Source organism: Hemicordylus capensis, chromosome 7 (genome assembly GCF_027244095.1).
Source record: "Hemicordylus capensis ecotype Gifberg chromosome 7, rHemCap1.1.pri, whole genome shotgun sequence".
NCBI lineage: Eukaryota > Metazoa > Chordata > Lepidosauria > Squamata > Cordylidae > Hemicordylus > Hemicordylus capensis.
The window spans coordinates 20,314,307-20,329,608 of record NC_069663.1 but is presented as its reverse complement, the minus strand read 5'-3'; the positions used below and the strand labels follow the sequence as shown (position 1 = coordinate 20,329,608).

The following is a 15,302-nucleotide window of genomic DNA, read 5'->3' as shown; positions in this document are numbered from 1 at the left end:
TCTGTCTTTCAGAGATGGGGGTTCCTGGGGTAAGCAGGGAGGAGCGGAGCATGGAGGTGAGGAGCAAAGGGGTAGGAGGGCCGGTGCTCCCTCTAACGGGGATTCCCAGATGTTGTTGACGACAACTCCCAGAATCCCCAGCTGCAGTGGCTTTTGCTTGGGGATTCTGGGAGTTGTAGTCCACAACATCTGGGAATCCCTGTTAGAGGGAACCGTGCTGGGGAGGCCCATTTTTTTAGTTGGCCCTCTTTTTGTGCCTTTCTCCGTCACCGCAGTGCCCAACTGCATGATACATTCAAGCAGGGCTTCCCAAGCGTGGCCCCCTAGATGTTTCTGGACTAGAGCTCCCATCGCCCCCCAGCTGCAGTGGCACTGGATGATGGGATTTGTAGCCCAGTGTAATCTGGGGGCTCAGGTTTGAGAGTCCCCGCATTAAGAAAAAACAGCAAATGCCTAGTTAACTCCCACTCCCGCGCCACAATATAAGGCGCGACATCACCACCTCCTGATGTCACAACATGGGCGTCTCTCTGCCTGCCCCACATTGCAAGCAGCAACTGTCGGCGGTCTCTGACGACGGCAGCGAGAATGTTGTGATGTTAAGACGCAGGTATGTTGTCCTAGAATGTATTGTGGCTGGGGCAGATGGGAGTTGTAGTTCGTCAAGAGCCGGAGGGCCGCGTTTGCCCACCCCTGCCCTAGAGGTTGGGGGGCAGGAGGCATGGCTTCAGCGATGGCCCTTTTATCCACACGGATTGTGTTGTTAGGGGAAACCTGCTTCCCCTGCTGCATTTCTGAATCACAGGCAGCTGTTAAAAGATACAGGAACCGATCCGGCAAAATAAATAAATAAATAAATAAATAAAAATTGGCCGCCCTGCTCATCTCAAAGTCGGGAGAGGATGTGGGGGAGGAAGGCGGTGAGGGAAGGGCCCCGTGCGCGTTTGTGCAGGGTGGTTGAGTGGGCGGAGCCAGAGGCACAAGCAAAGCTTCACGCGTCTCTTTCTTTCCTTCTTCCACCTCTGCCTACCTCTGCACAGGATCTGTGTGAGGTATTGTATGTGAACGTCCCTTCACCGCTGACCACGCGACAGCCTCTGGCGCCCTATGGACTTTGCCCTTCACCCAGCTCCCATGCTGTGTTGGCAGTGCTCTTTGACTCAGACCCCTCCCTCCCTGCCTGCCTCAAACATTTGCGGATCACGTCTTGCCTCTTCTCCCCCCGCCCCGCTCTGTCCTGGTCACAAAGGCTTTTATCCTGGCTTCCTGACCTGCTGTCTCACTCCTCATCATCTTTATGGTCTCCTCTTGTTCTTTTGCCCTGGTCCCGACTCCCGTCACCCTTCACTTTCCCCTGCTCTCGGCTCTGCTTGCTGTTTCCCCTCTGTGGTTGTCCCATACTCAAGGCTGTGGTGTATTCTGCATTAGAAAGAAGAGAAAAACTTTAAAAAGCAAGTGGGAATCCAGGTTTTTAAAAACGAGACCGAGGTCCTGAGCTTGTCTAAACAATGCCAATAGATATATGGCTCTTTATCTGGCCAGATTTTGTCTGCTCACAAGAGTTATGGGGAGGTATAAAAGGTTATGCAGCGCACTAAAGTCAAGGCCCTTGACTCTTGGGTGACCAATTCCGAACCACTCTGCCCTCACCCCTACAGCTTCTGAGATTTTACCTGTGGTTTCCTACACATTTTCAAGCCTATGTTCAGTCCCATAAGGGCTAGAAACTTAAGAAAAAGAAAATTGAGAATCCCAGAATGCAGACACGCCCCCCCCCCCCAAAAAGCTGGCTTAGACTGAATAAGGCCAATTAGTCCATCTATTCAATATAATCTATGTTGCTTCTCCAGGGCTTCAGACAGAGGATTTCCCCAGCCCTACTTGGAGACGCCAGGGGTTGAAGCTAGGGGCCTTCATGCAACGCAGGTGGTCTACCACTGAGCCCACTTTAATGCTTATGTGAAATGGTGGACTATTCTCAGCTCAGCTCTGGCTGTATGTACCTGTCTTTCAGCTCAGGATGAGTTCACCTATTCCATCTGCAACACGGTGCTTTGTTCTCGGTATTAGAATTCCAGCTGGAGCTGCTAACCTGGAGGATTTCTCATATAATAGTTGCCTCTTATCACCCGAGGCCGTTTCCTATGTAGCAGAGGGGAGGTGCTTGCTAACATTTAAGTCAGAGGTTCTCAAATTGGGTCCCCAGATTTTATTAGACTACAACTGGATGGGGTCACACTTCCCCAAAAGGAACAGGTACGCCCTCTGGGGGTGCTTCTGGACACAAAACTCTCCCAGGTGTCCCAGGTTGAGGCAGTGGCCAGAGGTGCCTTTTATCAGCTTCGGCTGATATGCCAGCTGCGTCCGTTTCTGGAGATAAATGACCTCAGAACAGTAGTACATCTGCTGGTCACCTCCAGACTTGACTACTGCAATGCGTTCTGTGTGGGGCTGCCTTTGTACGCAGTCCGGAAACTGCAGTTAGTCAAGAATGTGGCAGTCAGGTTGGTCTCTGGGTCATCTTGGAGAGTCCATATCACTCCTTTCTTAAAAGGTCGATACTGGCTGCCGCTAAGTTTCCAGCAAAGTACAAGGTTTTGGTTATGACCTAGAAAACCCTAAACAGCTTAGGCCCTGGGTATTTAAGAGAATGTCGTCTTTGCTATGAACCATACCGCCCACTGAGATCATCTGGAGAGGTCCGTCTGCAGTTGCCACCAGCTCACCTGCAGTTGCCACCAGTGGCTACTCGGGGATAGGCCTTCTCCATTGCTGCCCCGAGGCTTTGGAACACACTTCCTGCTGAAATAAGAGCCTCCCCATCTCTTACAACTTTTAAAAGGGCTGTCAAGATGCATTTGTTCACCCAGGCTTTTAATTAGAAATGTGTTAAATAGGTAGGTAGGTAGGTAAGTAAGTAAGTAAATAAATAAACAAACTCCCATCATCCCCAGCCACAGTGGCCAAAAGGATGATGAGAGTTGTAGTCCAACATCATCTGGGGACCCCTGATTTAAGCTAAATAGTGTGAACTCGCCCTCTGTCCCCCCCACCAATTATCATCCCTCCCCCATCCCCGTTAATTCTTGTGTTTTTTGTCTTTTATTAATCCCCCCCCTTTCTCCTTTTATTAAAAACAATGGGTAGGATCCAGATCAAATTAGTCATGACAACATCCCATCAACATTAATGTCACGTCTTGTCTGTCTATCTATCTATCTATCTATCTATCTATCTATCTATCTATCTATCTATCTATCTATCTATCTATCACGTTTACAAACCACCCCATCCAGAGGCTCTGGGCGGTGTACAATTATACCTAGACTAACTTGTCTGGATCTCACTCACCGACTGACATCCAGACTAAATTGCCTCTGAGTCGTCCTGTTGAAACCATTTAGAATGCCTGCCGAGTTGTGCGACTGGGTAACTTTGTCCAAATGCTGGCATCCTGACTAAATTTACTCAAGGAAGTCCCAAACTTTTCCTTTTGATTTCCACGGGACTTCCTCGAGTGAATTTAGTCAGGATGCCAGTCACCATTTTCGGAAGAGTGTTGATGTTCCAGGGGGAGATGCCGGACATCAGCACCAGCCAGTCAATACACATATGGCAGGTCATGCCCTCTATTCATATGTATGTTCATAATGGAGAAGAAGTGTTCCCTCCATACAGAAAGCAAACAGGTCAGGGAGAAGCCTGGGCCAGAATCCTTCTGACAGGCTAGTTTACTGTGTGGAAGGGTGTTTTTTTTTTTTTTTTTAAATGGAGGAACACTTATTTATTTGCTAGATGTATATCCCACTTAGAGATGTGAAGGACTGGGGGAGAACCAGGGAAAAGGTGGGGAGAAACTGGGGGAAACCACAAGATTTTTTCTGGGGGGAAATTGTTTCCCCCACCCCACCTTCACACCTCTAATCCCATTCTTCCTCCAAGGGGCCCAGCGTAAAACAGTTATGATTATCCTCACAACAACCTTGTGAGGTAAGTTAGGTGGAGAGAAAAGTGACTGGCCCAGAATCACCCAGTGAGTTTCATGGCTCAAAGGGGATTTGAACTCGGGTCTCCTTGATCCTTGCCCAACATTGTAACCACTACACTGCACTGGCATTCAAATAGATGAGCCCACAGCTGTGTCCTGAGCAGCTCAGACGCTGGTTTGCCACGTCACCAAGACCCAAGCCTGAGTGGCCTCTTTTCTTTCCGAATTCCAACCCATTTGTCTCTCCACAGTCTGGTGGTCTTGGTCATCCTCAACATGATGCTCTTCTACCGGCTCTGGTCGCTGGAGCACACGGCCCGGACCTTCGAATCCTGGCAGGCCTACGCGCTCTCCAACGGGTGAGAAGTTGGGAGGACAGGAGGAAAGCGAGTGTGCGATGTTTTGTGGGATTTTTGGAGATGTCTGCTACTTTTCAGACACAAAACATAGAGCTTTGGCCCCATATTTTGTTAAAATTAGGAACATAGGAAGCTGCCACATATACTGAGTCAGACCATTGGTCCATCTAGCTCAGTATTGTCTAAAGCTGCTCAACTTCAGCCCTCCACCTGTTTGGGGACTACAGCTCCCATAATCCCCAACCACAGTGGCCAGTAGTTAGGGAATATGGGAGTTGTAGGCCAACATTTGCAGGAGGGCCGAAGTTGAGCAGTTCTGGTCTACACAGACTGGCAGTGGCTTCTCCAAGGTTGCAGGCAGGAGTCTCTATCCGTCTTATATTGGAGATGCCAGGGACGGAACTTGGAACCTTCTGCTCTCCAGAGTGGCTCCATCCCTTAAGGGGAATATTTTACAGTCCTCACACTTCTAGTCTCCCATTCATATGCAACCAGAGTGGACCCTGCTTAGCTAAGGAGACAAGTCCTGCTGGCTACCACAAGACCAGCTCTCTTCTTAAAATTAAAAATGCTGGAAACAGTGCTGACGTTCTCAAATTACTGTGAGAAGGAAAGTGGGCAAATTCACCTCTGCATTGGGTAACATGATGGCAGGGGTGGCTCCAGGCGTCTGAGGGTCTGGGACAGGGTACCAAATACAGCCCTTCTTATGGGCACCCTTCTCCATAAGAACGGCCCTGCTGGATCAGGCCCAAGGCCTATCTAGTCCAGCGCCCAGCTTCCCACTGTGGCCTTCTAGATGCTTCTGGGAAGCCCACAGGCAGGAGGTAAAGACATGCCGTGCTGTTGCTCCCTTGCAACTGGTATTTGGAGGCATCCTGCTTCTGGATACGGACATGGCCTATAGTGGTCAGGACTACTAGCCACTGATAGACCTGTCCTCTGTGAAATTGTCTAAGCCATCCCACTTAAAGCCATCCAAGCCAGAGGCCATCATCACATCCTGTGGCAGAGAATTCCATCGATTATGATCAGAACCAGTGCTCCCTCTAATGGGGATTCCCAGACGTTGTTGACTACAACTCCCATAATCCCCAGCCAAAGGCCATTACAGCAGGGGATGCTGGGAGCTATAGTAAACATCATCTGGGAATCCCTGTTAGAGGGAACAGGGATCAGAACCTCTTGTCGTAATTTGCCCCCTTTACGCCCCCTCCTTTAAAAATGGGAAACAGAAGTTCATCTTGCCACCTTTCTGGAGCCCCAATAATTGCTGCCCGAGGCAACTGCCTCGCCGTGCCTCATGGAAGGGCCGCCCCTGCACAAGGGCTTTGGTGGGCAGCGGGAGAGGAAATAGTTGGTATAGCTTGGGGAATGCAGCAGCTGCTGACAGGTGCGGCCTAGGAGACACATTTCCTGCCAGCCCCAGCTAAGAGTACTCCACCCCTCTCCCCTGGCAGAAAGCTACCCCAGACGGCGTCTGAATGGGCAGAGATCCTGGAGCTGCAGAAGCGCTTCCACAGTGTGGAGGTGCAGAAGTGGAAACAGATCCTCAAGGCCTCTGTAGAGCTTCTCGATGAGGTGAGCCCTGTAGCGTGTGGGACTTGCCCTCTGAAACAACCATGGCTCTGTGGTCATAAGAACAGCCCTGCTGGATCAAGCCCATGGCCCAGCATCCCGTTTCACACAGGGATGTGGCAGTGGCCTGCAGCCTTCAGACTGGTAACCATTGATAGATTTATCCTCCATGAATTCATCTAAGCCCTTCTTAAAGCCGTTCAGGCTGGTGGCTGTTGCCACATCTTGTGGCAGAGAACTCCATAGGTTAATTAAGTGTGGTTGAAAAAAGTTCTTCCTTTTGTCAGTCACTGGGAGAGATGCTTTGATGGGCTGGAAAGGGACAGCCCACCCCCACCCCCGCTACATATCAAATAATCACCACTTTTAAAAGTGCCGCTTTGCTGAATTTTCAGGGATTAATAGCAAGCATACTAAGGAACTGTCGTGTGTTGGCCAGGCCTCGAAACATGCTTTCCCTTTATTTATTTAATAAAGGGAAAGCTAGGAGTCTACGAATGTTGAACTGAGTACATCAGGCTCTGGCGTGGTTCCTTGTTGTTCATGCCAGCCCTTTGAATTGCTTCTGGGAAATAACATTTGCTTTCTGTCCCCCAGATGAAAATCTCCCTCGAGAAGTTGCATCAAGGCATCACGGTGGCTGAGCCCCCGCTGGAGCCAGAGTGAGACCACCACGACTCTCTTTCTCTCTCTCTCTCTCTCGAGGACATTGCTGGGTGTTTGGGAGAAGACCCCAGACCCTCCTCCGAAACTGCTGCTGGATCAGTGGCACCCAGACCTTGTGGGTGGGGGTTGGGGTGGGGGGAGACGATGCCACACTTCTTGCCAGATCACCACCTGGACCTTCTCCTAAAGAGTGCCACTGACAGCGATGGATTTTCCTTCAAACCCCCCCCCGCCCCCGCACCCCTTTCCTGCTTCAGGTATCCTTTGGCCTGAAGCATCTCTCTTCTCTCTTCCTCTCTCTGAGGGTCTCTGCAGTAACTGAAGTCTATCCCCTCCCCTTTTAAGTGCTATTTATATTCCTCACAGGACCCCAGAGGACTTTTGACTTTCTGCTACCCCAGCATCCTCCTTTCCTTTCCAGCTTTTGTTCCCGGGGGGGAAGGATTTAGGGGGGCGCAATCTGGTCCTTTCGTCCAGCCTCTTGCATTGAGACGTTACCCATCAGCGGGGACAGGTGTGATTTCCCTCCGTGTGGAGGACAGCGAAAGACCTACGATTCTCTCCCTGCCGCACATATATGCTGGTGGTTGGGACTCTTCGAAAGGAAACCAGAGGCCTCAACGGGCCCCTTCTCTGCCCCCTCTTTTATTTCCATCCTCTGCAGGCCCGAATATTTTGTTAAAGGGATCTCATCAACAACGATGCCTCCAACAGAAGGGGAAAGGGTGACGATGATTTTAATCCCATTTTTCCTGGCGAAATCGCATTCCCTCCCGCATTCCCCCACTTGGATAGGGGGGAATGGGTTCTGCGTTCCTCTTCCAGCATGGAAAGCAGTCTAGGGATCGATCGAGGCCATGGATTCAAAGGCAGAGGGAGAAGCAGTTGGGTGGGGCGTACCCGTCAGCTGGAGCAGTTTGGTTGTAGGCATGAAATAAATGCTGTAGGGGGCGCCAGTGAGGCTAGGTCTTGGGAAGACAGGTGCTGCCCCCCTTAACTCCCTTTGCTTCAAAGCTGCCACAGAATGGCTGGATGTTTGAGAAGCCCATATCCAGATCTGCCCTGAGTGTGGAATGGGGGGCGGGGGGGTGGCCCTAGGAGTCAGAGCTCGTGGGTTTTATTTTTATTATTTTTTAAAATTATTTTTTTTGCTCGGATGTCGTGAGCCTTGCAAACCCCCCCCCCCCCCACCGCCGCCCAGCAGCATCCTTGGCCTAATGCCAGACTCGTCTCGTACTTGTCTCCTAGGCAACGGTGGGCTCCCACCCCGCCTCCCCGCCCCGAAGCCTAGCTGTACCGTTGAAGATGAGGTTTCACTGCCAGTCTGGGTCTGCATGCCCCTTCCGATACTGCCTGTCTGGGGGGGTTTCCCGTCCTGAAATCTGCCCCCTCCTGGGGAGGGGTGTGTGTATGTCCTCTGCCCCCGAGAACTGTGGAGACCCAGGTTTCTGACCCCCGACCCCCCGTTCTCCCTTCCCCGCTCCCGTTAATGTTGGGGTGGGGGCTCAGACACCCCACCCCCCCAGTTTTGTAGCTGTGTTCAGTGTTAATGATCCTGTGTGTTCAAAGTTCCACAGTGGTGCTGGGGTTTATTTATTAGGGAGCTGAATAAAGACCGTGGAGCGGAATGTGTCCCTTTGTGTATAGATGTGTTGCGTGACAAAAACGGTGAGAGTGAACATAGGGGACTGCCTTATGCCGAGTCAGACCTTTGGTTCATCTGGCTCAGGATTGTCTGCACGGACTGGCAGCAGCGCTCTGCGGTTTTGGGAAGGCGTCTTTCCCAGCCGTACCTGGAGATGCCGCCAGGGATTGAACTTGGGACCTTCTGCATGCCAAGCAGATGCTCCACCATGAACTGCTGCCCCGTCCTTTCACCGTGCCCACTTAGCATCACCTGTCTCTCCCCTTCCTTTGGCTAAGCCCCTCCTTTAAAGAAACATCTGCAGTAATACTTATTATTAATATTAATATATAAATTATTATATCCCTCCCCTCCAGTACAATACGGCTCAGGGAGGCTCACAACAATAAAAGCGGTATAAAATTTTAACACAATAAAACATGCAACGTAGGATAAAAGCAATTACAATGGACACAATTAAGATTAAAAACCCAGCAGGCTGTAATAAAACATGTTAAAAAGCCTCTCTGGACAGCTGGATTTTAAGATATTTTTTTAAAAAGCGAAGGGAGGGAGCATCGAGAAGCTCTTCGGGGAGGCGGGGGATTCTCGAGCCGAGGGGCCATAACTGAAAAGGCCCTGCCTCCTGTCCCTGCCAACCAAATCTCAGTCAATGGCGAGGCTGTGAGCAGAGCTCAAGATGATGAGCAAAGGGCCCTGGCAGATTTGTGAGGGTGAATGCAGTCTGACAGATACCCCAGTCCCAAGCAGTGTGGGGCTTTAAAGGTCAAAAGCAGCAGTTTTGAATCAAGCCCAGGAGCAAACTGGCAGGCAGTGAAGCTGGATGAGTGTAATACTTGATCAGAGACTAGCACCCATGAGCATCCTTGCAGCAAGATTCTGGACCAGGTGAAGCCCCATGTAGAGCGCATTGCAGTAATCCAATCTGGATGTTACCTGTGCATGAGCGACTGACCGGGTCCGACTCCTCCAAGTAGGGTCGTAGCTGGCTTAACAGCTGAGACTCCAAGGACAGCGTTGGGTCCGGAAGCACCCCCAAGCTGTGAACCTGGTCTTTCAGGGGGGGTGTAACCCCATCCATGCCTGTATTCCACCAAAGACAGCCCTCTGTCTTCTACCAAAGACAACCACAGGGCTCTGTGGGTGCCAGGAATCGAAATCAACTTGATGGCACACTTTACCTTTTACTGCAAGAGCAGCTCTATTTTCCATAGGCAAGCTTTGGTGTTGCCCGATTCTGCAGGGTCCTGAGAGACTTGCAACTTGGAGGACATTGGCAAGGTGGTATCTTCAGATTTTGGCAGGGGTGAGAACATAAGAACAGACCGGTTGGATCAGGCCCAAGGCCCATCTAGTCCAGCATCCTGCTTCACACAGTGGCCCACCAGATGCCTCTGAGAAGCCCACGGGCCAGAGGTGAGGGCATGCCCCCTCTCCTGCGGTTGCTCCCCTGCAACTGGTATTAAGAGACATCATGCCTCCGAGGCTGGAGATGGTCCACAGCCACCAGACTAGTAGCCATGGAGAAACCTGTCCTCCAGGAATTTGCCAAAGCCCCTTTTAAAGGCACCCAAGCTACTGGCCATCACCACATCCCGTGGCAGAGAATTCCACAGAACAATTCTGCGCTGTGTGGGAAAGTACTTCCTCTTGTTGGTCCTAAATTCCCTGACCTTCAGTTTCAAGGGGTGACCCCTGGTTCTAGCATTGTGAGAGGGGGAGGAACATTTTTTTCCTATCCACTCTCTCCATACATAATTTTATACACCTTGATGTCTCCCCTTAGTCATCTCCTTTCCAAAGTAAAGAGCCCCAGATGCTGTAGCCTAACCTCATAAGGAAGATGTTCCCGTAAGAACAGCCAGATGCCTCTAGGAAGCCCACAGGCAAGTGGTGAGGGCATGCCCTCTCTCCTGCTGTTGCTCCCCTGCAACTGGTATCGAGAGGCATCTTGCCTCTGAGGCTGGAGGTGGCCCACAGCCAGCAGACTAGTAGCCACTGATAGACCTGTCCTCCATGAATCTGTCTAAGCCCCTTTTAAAACCATCCAGACTGGTGGCCATCACCACATCCCCAGTTGCACTCTCTCTTTCCAGTTTTTGGCTATGATCAATTTAGCTGCTATCAACATAAAGGGCAGTAAAACCTTAGATGTTAGTGCCTCTAACTCTCCTAACTGCCAAGAGGGGATCTGGCCGAATCTGTTAGTCAGCGATTTTCACCATCTCTATAAAAACCAATTTCCAGAAATCCCTAACTCTTTGACCAGTCCTATGTCAGTTTCCACCACCTGACATAGTTGTGTTGAGACAGATGCTGCCAGTGGGCGGGAAACAGGAACACTAAAAAGGAGTGAACAGAACCGGTTCCCTACACAACAACAACAAATATTTATATACCGCTTTTCAACAAACGTTTCCAAAGCGGTTTACATAGAGAAATAACAAACAAATAAGTTGGATCCCTGTCCCCAAAGGGCTCATAATCTAAAAAGAAACACAAGATAGACACCAGCCATAGTCAGTGGAGCTACTGTGCTGGGGGTGGATAGGGCCAGTTGCTCTCCCCCTGCTCAATAAAAATAATCACATTTAAAAAGTGCCTCTTTTTCAACTTCAAAGCTGGAGCTAAGCCAAGGCAACTAGGATGCAATCCTAGAGTAGCAATCAGGAGCTCCAAATCACACCCTCTCCATTTATAGAGGCTGCTTTCCTGTGTTCCCAGCACCTCTGGATCTGCTTTAACTGATCACTAGGAAGCCACTTAATGGCTCAGCAGGGAAATGCTTGACAATCCAGCAAGAAGTTGCCGGTTCGGATCCCCGCTGGTACACCTATATCAGGCAGCAGCAATACAGGAAGATGCTGAAAGGCATCATCTCATACTGCACGGGAGGCGGCAATGGTCAACCCCTCCTGTATTCTACCGAAGACCACCACAGGGCTCTGTGGTTGCCAGGAGTCGACACCGATTTGAGGGCACAACTTTACCTTTAGTAGGCAGGGGGGCACGTCAGCAAGGGTGTTGCAACTTTCAAAGGCCACTGAAGCCGGGCATGAGCAGCTGAGTTTATGCCTGGCAGGTTCTGCTTGCTTTCCATCAAAGGATCTGCAGGCCAGGCCCTGAGTCACTCAGGACGTGCACGGAACCGTTGACTGCCGGTTCGAAGGTGGTGGTGGGGATAACTTTAAGGACTGGGGAGGGTCTCTGCCCCCCCCCCGACCGACACTGCCATTAAAATTGGTCCCGGCAACATACCTCCTACCTGCCTACCGTTATGTCGTGGACCAGAAGTGTCCGCTGCACATGCACATCGTGCTCGCACCGACACTTCCGGTCTGTGACAGACCGAGGCGGCAAGCAGGTATGCTGATCAGAAGGTGCCCACAAATCCTCTACGACGCTCAGGCTTCTCAGCAGACACAAAGCTGTGGGAAAGGTCCAAGGTCCGTTGAAGGTAGAACGTTGGACCAACACTACCCTGGGCCTCTCTGCTGGTCCAGCATTGACCCCTTTCTCCCTTCTAGGTCAAATGTAGGCCTGGCCCACTTCTGACATGGAGGCCATAATGAAGGGCAAATCAAAGGACATGGAGTGTCCCAACACCCTGCCTTCTCCAAATTTTTGTTGTTATTATTATTACTACATTTATATCCTGCTCTTCCTCCAAGGAGCCCAGAACTACATACTTGAGTTTCTCTATCACAACAACCCTGTGAAGTAGGTTAGGCTGAGAGAGAAGTGACTGGCCCAGAGTCACCCAGCAAGTCTCATGGCTGAATGGGGATTGGAACTCGGGTCTCCCCGGTCCTAGTCCGGCACTCTAACCACTACACCACGCTGGCTCTGAGCTTCCACCCCACAGGCTGGGCACCTCCTTTCCCCTCTGTCTGGTTGACCTCAGTAAATGATAGAGGGAATCATGTGACGAGAGACATCATTAAATGCTTTTTTGAGCTTTGAGGGCCTCCTGGTCCCCACCGGCGGCTGCATGCGGCTCCCTTCAACCTCCACTGGCTACGGGATTCGGCTTCTCCAGCTCCCTTCTTGGGGATGTGAGATTTGTCACTCACTGGGAGCAGAGTCAAGGCCCCTTCTGTGTCTGGCGGAGCAGATCAGCCAATGGGAAGCTCCAGGGAGGGGCGCAGGAGGGAAAGGAGATCGCGATCTATATTACAGCGCTGACACACAGATATCCTTCCCTGCCAACTCCGCTGCTATCATTTCAATGGAAGAGCACCTGCTTTGGCATGCCGAAAGGCCCAGGTTCCGTCCCTGGCAGCATCTCCAGGTAGGGCCGCGGAAGGCCTGGGTTGGAAACCTGGCGAGTTGCTGCCAGTCAGTGTACTGTGTCAGGTGGACCCATGACAGGCAGCATCTTGTGTTCATTTCCCCCCTGAAGGGCTGTAGCTTAGTGGTGCTGGTGCAGTGCCTGCCTTGAATGCCGAAGGTCCCAGTTTCAATCCCTGGCACTGGCAGCATCTCCAGGTAGGGCTGGGAAAACTCCGGGGTTGAAAAAACCCGGATTGCTGCTGCCAGTCAGTGTAAACTGGATGTGTCTACATTGGGTCCTCAGATGTATTTGGGCTACAACTCCCATCACCCCAAGCCCAGTGTAGATGATACTGAGCGAGACGGACCAAAAGTTGCCATATATAGCAGCTTCATTTCTACATGTATCTCTCTCTTCCTCCTTTCAGTTCTGAGCTGCGTCGTTAGTGAGGAGGGACAGGATAGAAAGTGTAAATATGTGGGAAAGGCTCAAGGTAACCAGCCCCGATGTACATATGCAGATGAATGCTCCTGCAGTGTCCATGCCTATGGCCTGAAATGGTACATAGGAAGCTGCCATATACCGAGTCAGAACTTTGGTCCATCTAGCTCAGTATTGTCTACCCAGACTGGCAGCGGCTTCTCCAAGGTTGAAGGCAGGAGTCGCAGCCCTATCCTGGAGATGCTGCCAGGGAGGGAACTTGGAACCTTCTTCATGCAAGCAGGCAGGTGCTCTTGCCAGAGCGGCCCCATCCCCTAAGGGGAATACTGTACAGTGCTCGCACATGTAGCCTCCCATTCAAATGCAAACCAGGGTGGATCCTGCTTAGCAAAGAAGTCAATTTGTGCTTGCTATCGCAAGACCAGCTCCACAGCTGACAATGTGAAAGTTTTACAGGAGAACTGGAGGCCTCTGGCCCCTCACCAATAAGGTTTTTTTCCCATCTCTGTGAGGAATGAGTTTTGTTCTGGGTGGCAATATCAAGGCAGTGTGTGTGTGCACCTCCATTCAGAGTGAGGCCTTCCTGATTCAGCCTGAGCAGGATCTAAAATTAACAGAGCAGACATCAAAAAATGTGTGAGGGCGTGCACATGCACACACCTTAGAGGGAACACTGCCCCATATGTGTTCGTTTTTCCATAGGGGGCGTCCAGCAGCAATGGTGAATTCATGGCCAAGCTGGATCTTGAACGGGGAGCTTTTTCCAGCTCGCATCTTGCGTTTTAGCTCTGTGTTGCCGGAAGCAATGGCAAACCCTTTGACTTCCAACAGCACTTATGGCTCCTCTAAGCCGTGAGAAAGGAGCGTCCTAAATGCTCCAATGGAGGCTATCAATGGGGCAGAGGAGAGAGAGTGGAGGCTGATCCTGGAGACAGGAGAAGAGAGGGAGGGGATAGCCTCACTGCGCATCTGCAGGGAAACACATTAGCCCAGCAAAAGGCAACGACAATTTTAGGGACCTTGAAATAAGGCTATAAGGAGGACCCCTCAAGGCAGAGGAACTGTTTGAAGGACAAACAGGCAATGAAGGGGAGAGCTGATGGCTGGTGCTGAAAACTTCCTTTATTGATCCTGAGTAGCTGCTGTCTAGCCACCAAATGGCGCAGCGGGGAAGGAACTTGCCTAGAGAGCAAGAGGTTGCCGGTTCAAATCCCCGCTGGTATGTTTCCCCAGAAACACCTATATCGGGCAGCAGCGATATAGGAAGATGCTGAAAGGCATCATCATCTCAGACTGTGCGGGAGGAGGCAATGGTCAACCCCTCCTGGATTCTGCCAAAGACAACCACAGGGCTCTGTGGGGCACAACTTTACTTTAGCTGCTGTCTGCAGGTGTCACTTACCCCTGCTAACTTGGCAAAGAGGCACCTTTTAACATGGTGATTCTCTTGATTTGGCAGGGGGAGAGTAACTGGCCCTCTCCACCCCCAGCCCAGTACCTCCAGTGACTGTGGCTGGTGTCTATCTTGTGTCTCTTTTTAGATTGTGAGCCCTTCAGGGACAGGGTTCCATCTTATTTATTTATTATTTTATTTATTATTTCCCTCTGTAAACTGCCCTGAACCATTTTTTGAAAGGGTGGTATAGAAATCAAATAAATAAATAAACAAACAAACAAATTAACACACACACACCCAAGATTATAGTTCATACCTCTCATTTTCCTGTCCTGAAAGGAGGAAACTACACAGTTTCAACACTCCTGGAACCCCTCTTTTAGCAGAACTGGAGGGAAAAAGGAAACACATAATATGCCCTATATATGACCTCGATTCTGGGCTAGTGTTAGAATGAAAAAAACAAAACTGAATATCTATCTAGCTCAGGATTGTCTTCACAGACTGGCAGCGGCTTCTCCAAGGTTGCAGGCAGGAATCTTTCTCAGCCCTATCTTGGAGATGCTGAACTCCAGCCCTCCCTAGGGAAGGGACAGCAAACATGAGAAGGTCAAGGATTTAATCTCAACAGGGATTCCTGGCAGGTTCTGTTTCTAGCCTCTGGTTTAGGACCCCAGGAAGCTGCCGTCTACCGAGTCAGACTATTGGTTCATCTAGCTCAGAGTTGTCTACTCTGGCTGGCAGCGGCTCTCCAGGCAGGAATTTCCTGCAGCCCTACCTGCAGATGTCAGGTAGATTGAACCCCGGACCTTCTGGATGCACAGCAGATGTTCTGTCACGGAGTTGAGGCCCCGCATCCCCAGTCAAGTATGGACTTGACACACGTGCCCCCCCCCCCGCACCTTCACACGAACGGCAAGAGTGCCTCTGATCATGTGCAAAATGCAATTCAGCAC

At 50.8% G+C, this 15,302-nt stretch overlaps 1 protein-coding gene across 5 annotated transcripts in view; it reads left to right on the top strand.

Annotated features, from left to right (window-relative positions):
- GRAMD1A (GRAM domain containing 1A) overlaps positions 1–8,219 on the top strand; it is a 56,372-nt gene extending 48,153 nt beyond the window's left edge. For 4 of the 5 annotated variants that reach the window (XM_053268081.1, XM_053268080.1, XM_053268079.1 and 1 more), the window contains 3 exons: positions 4,240–4,347; positions 5,808–5,928; positions 6,523–8,219. In XM_053268081.1, coding sequence (XP_053124056.1) covers positions 4,240–4,347; positions 5,808–5,928; positions 6,523–6,591 — 298 coding nt within the window. In that variant the 3' untranslated portion in view covers positions 6,592–8,219. Of the gene's footprint in view, positions 1–1,040; positions 4,348–5,807; positions 5,929–6,522 lie in introns of those variants that run through there. The other variant, XR_008310835.1, reaches the window with a different exon arrangement.
- The last annotated feature ends 7,083 nt before the right edge of the window (positions 8,220–15,302 follow it).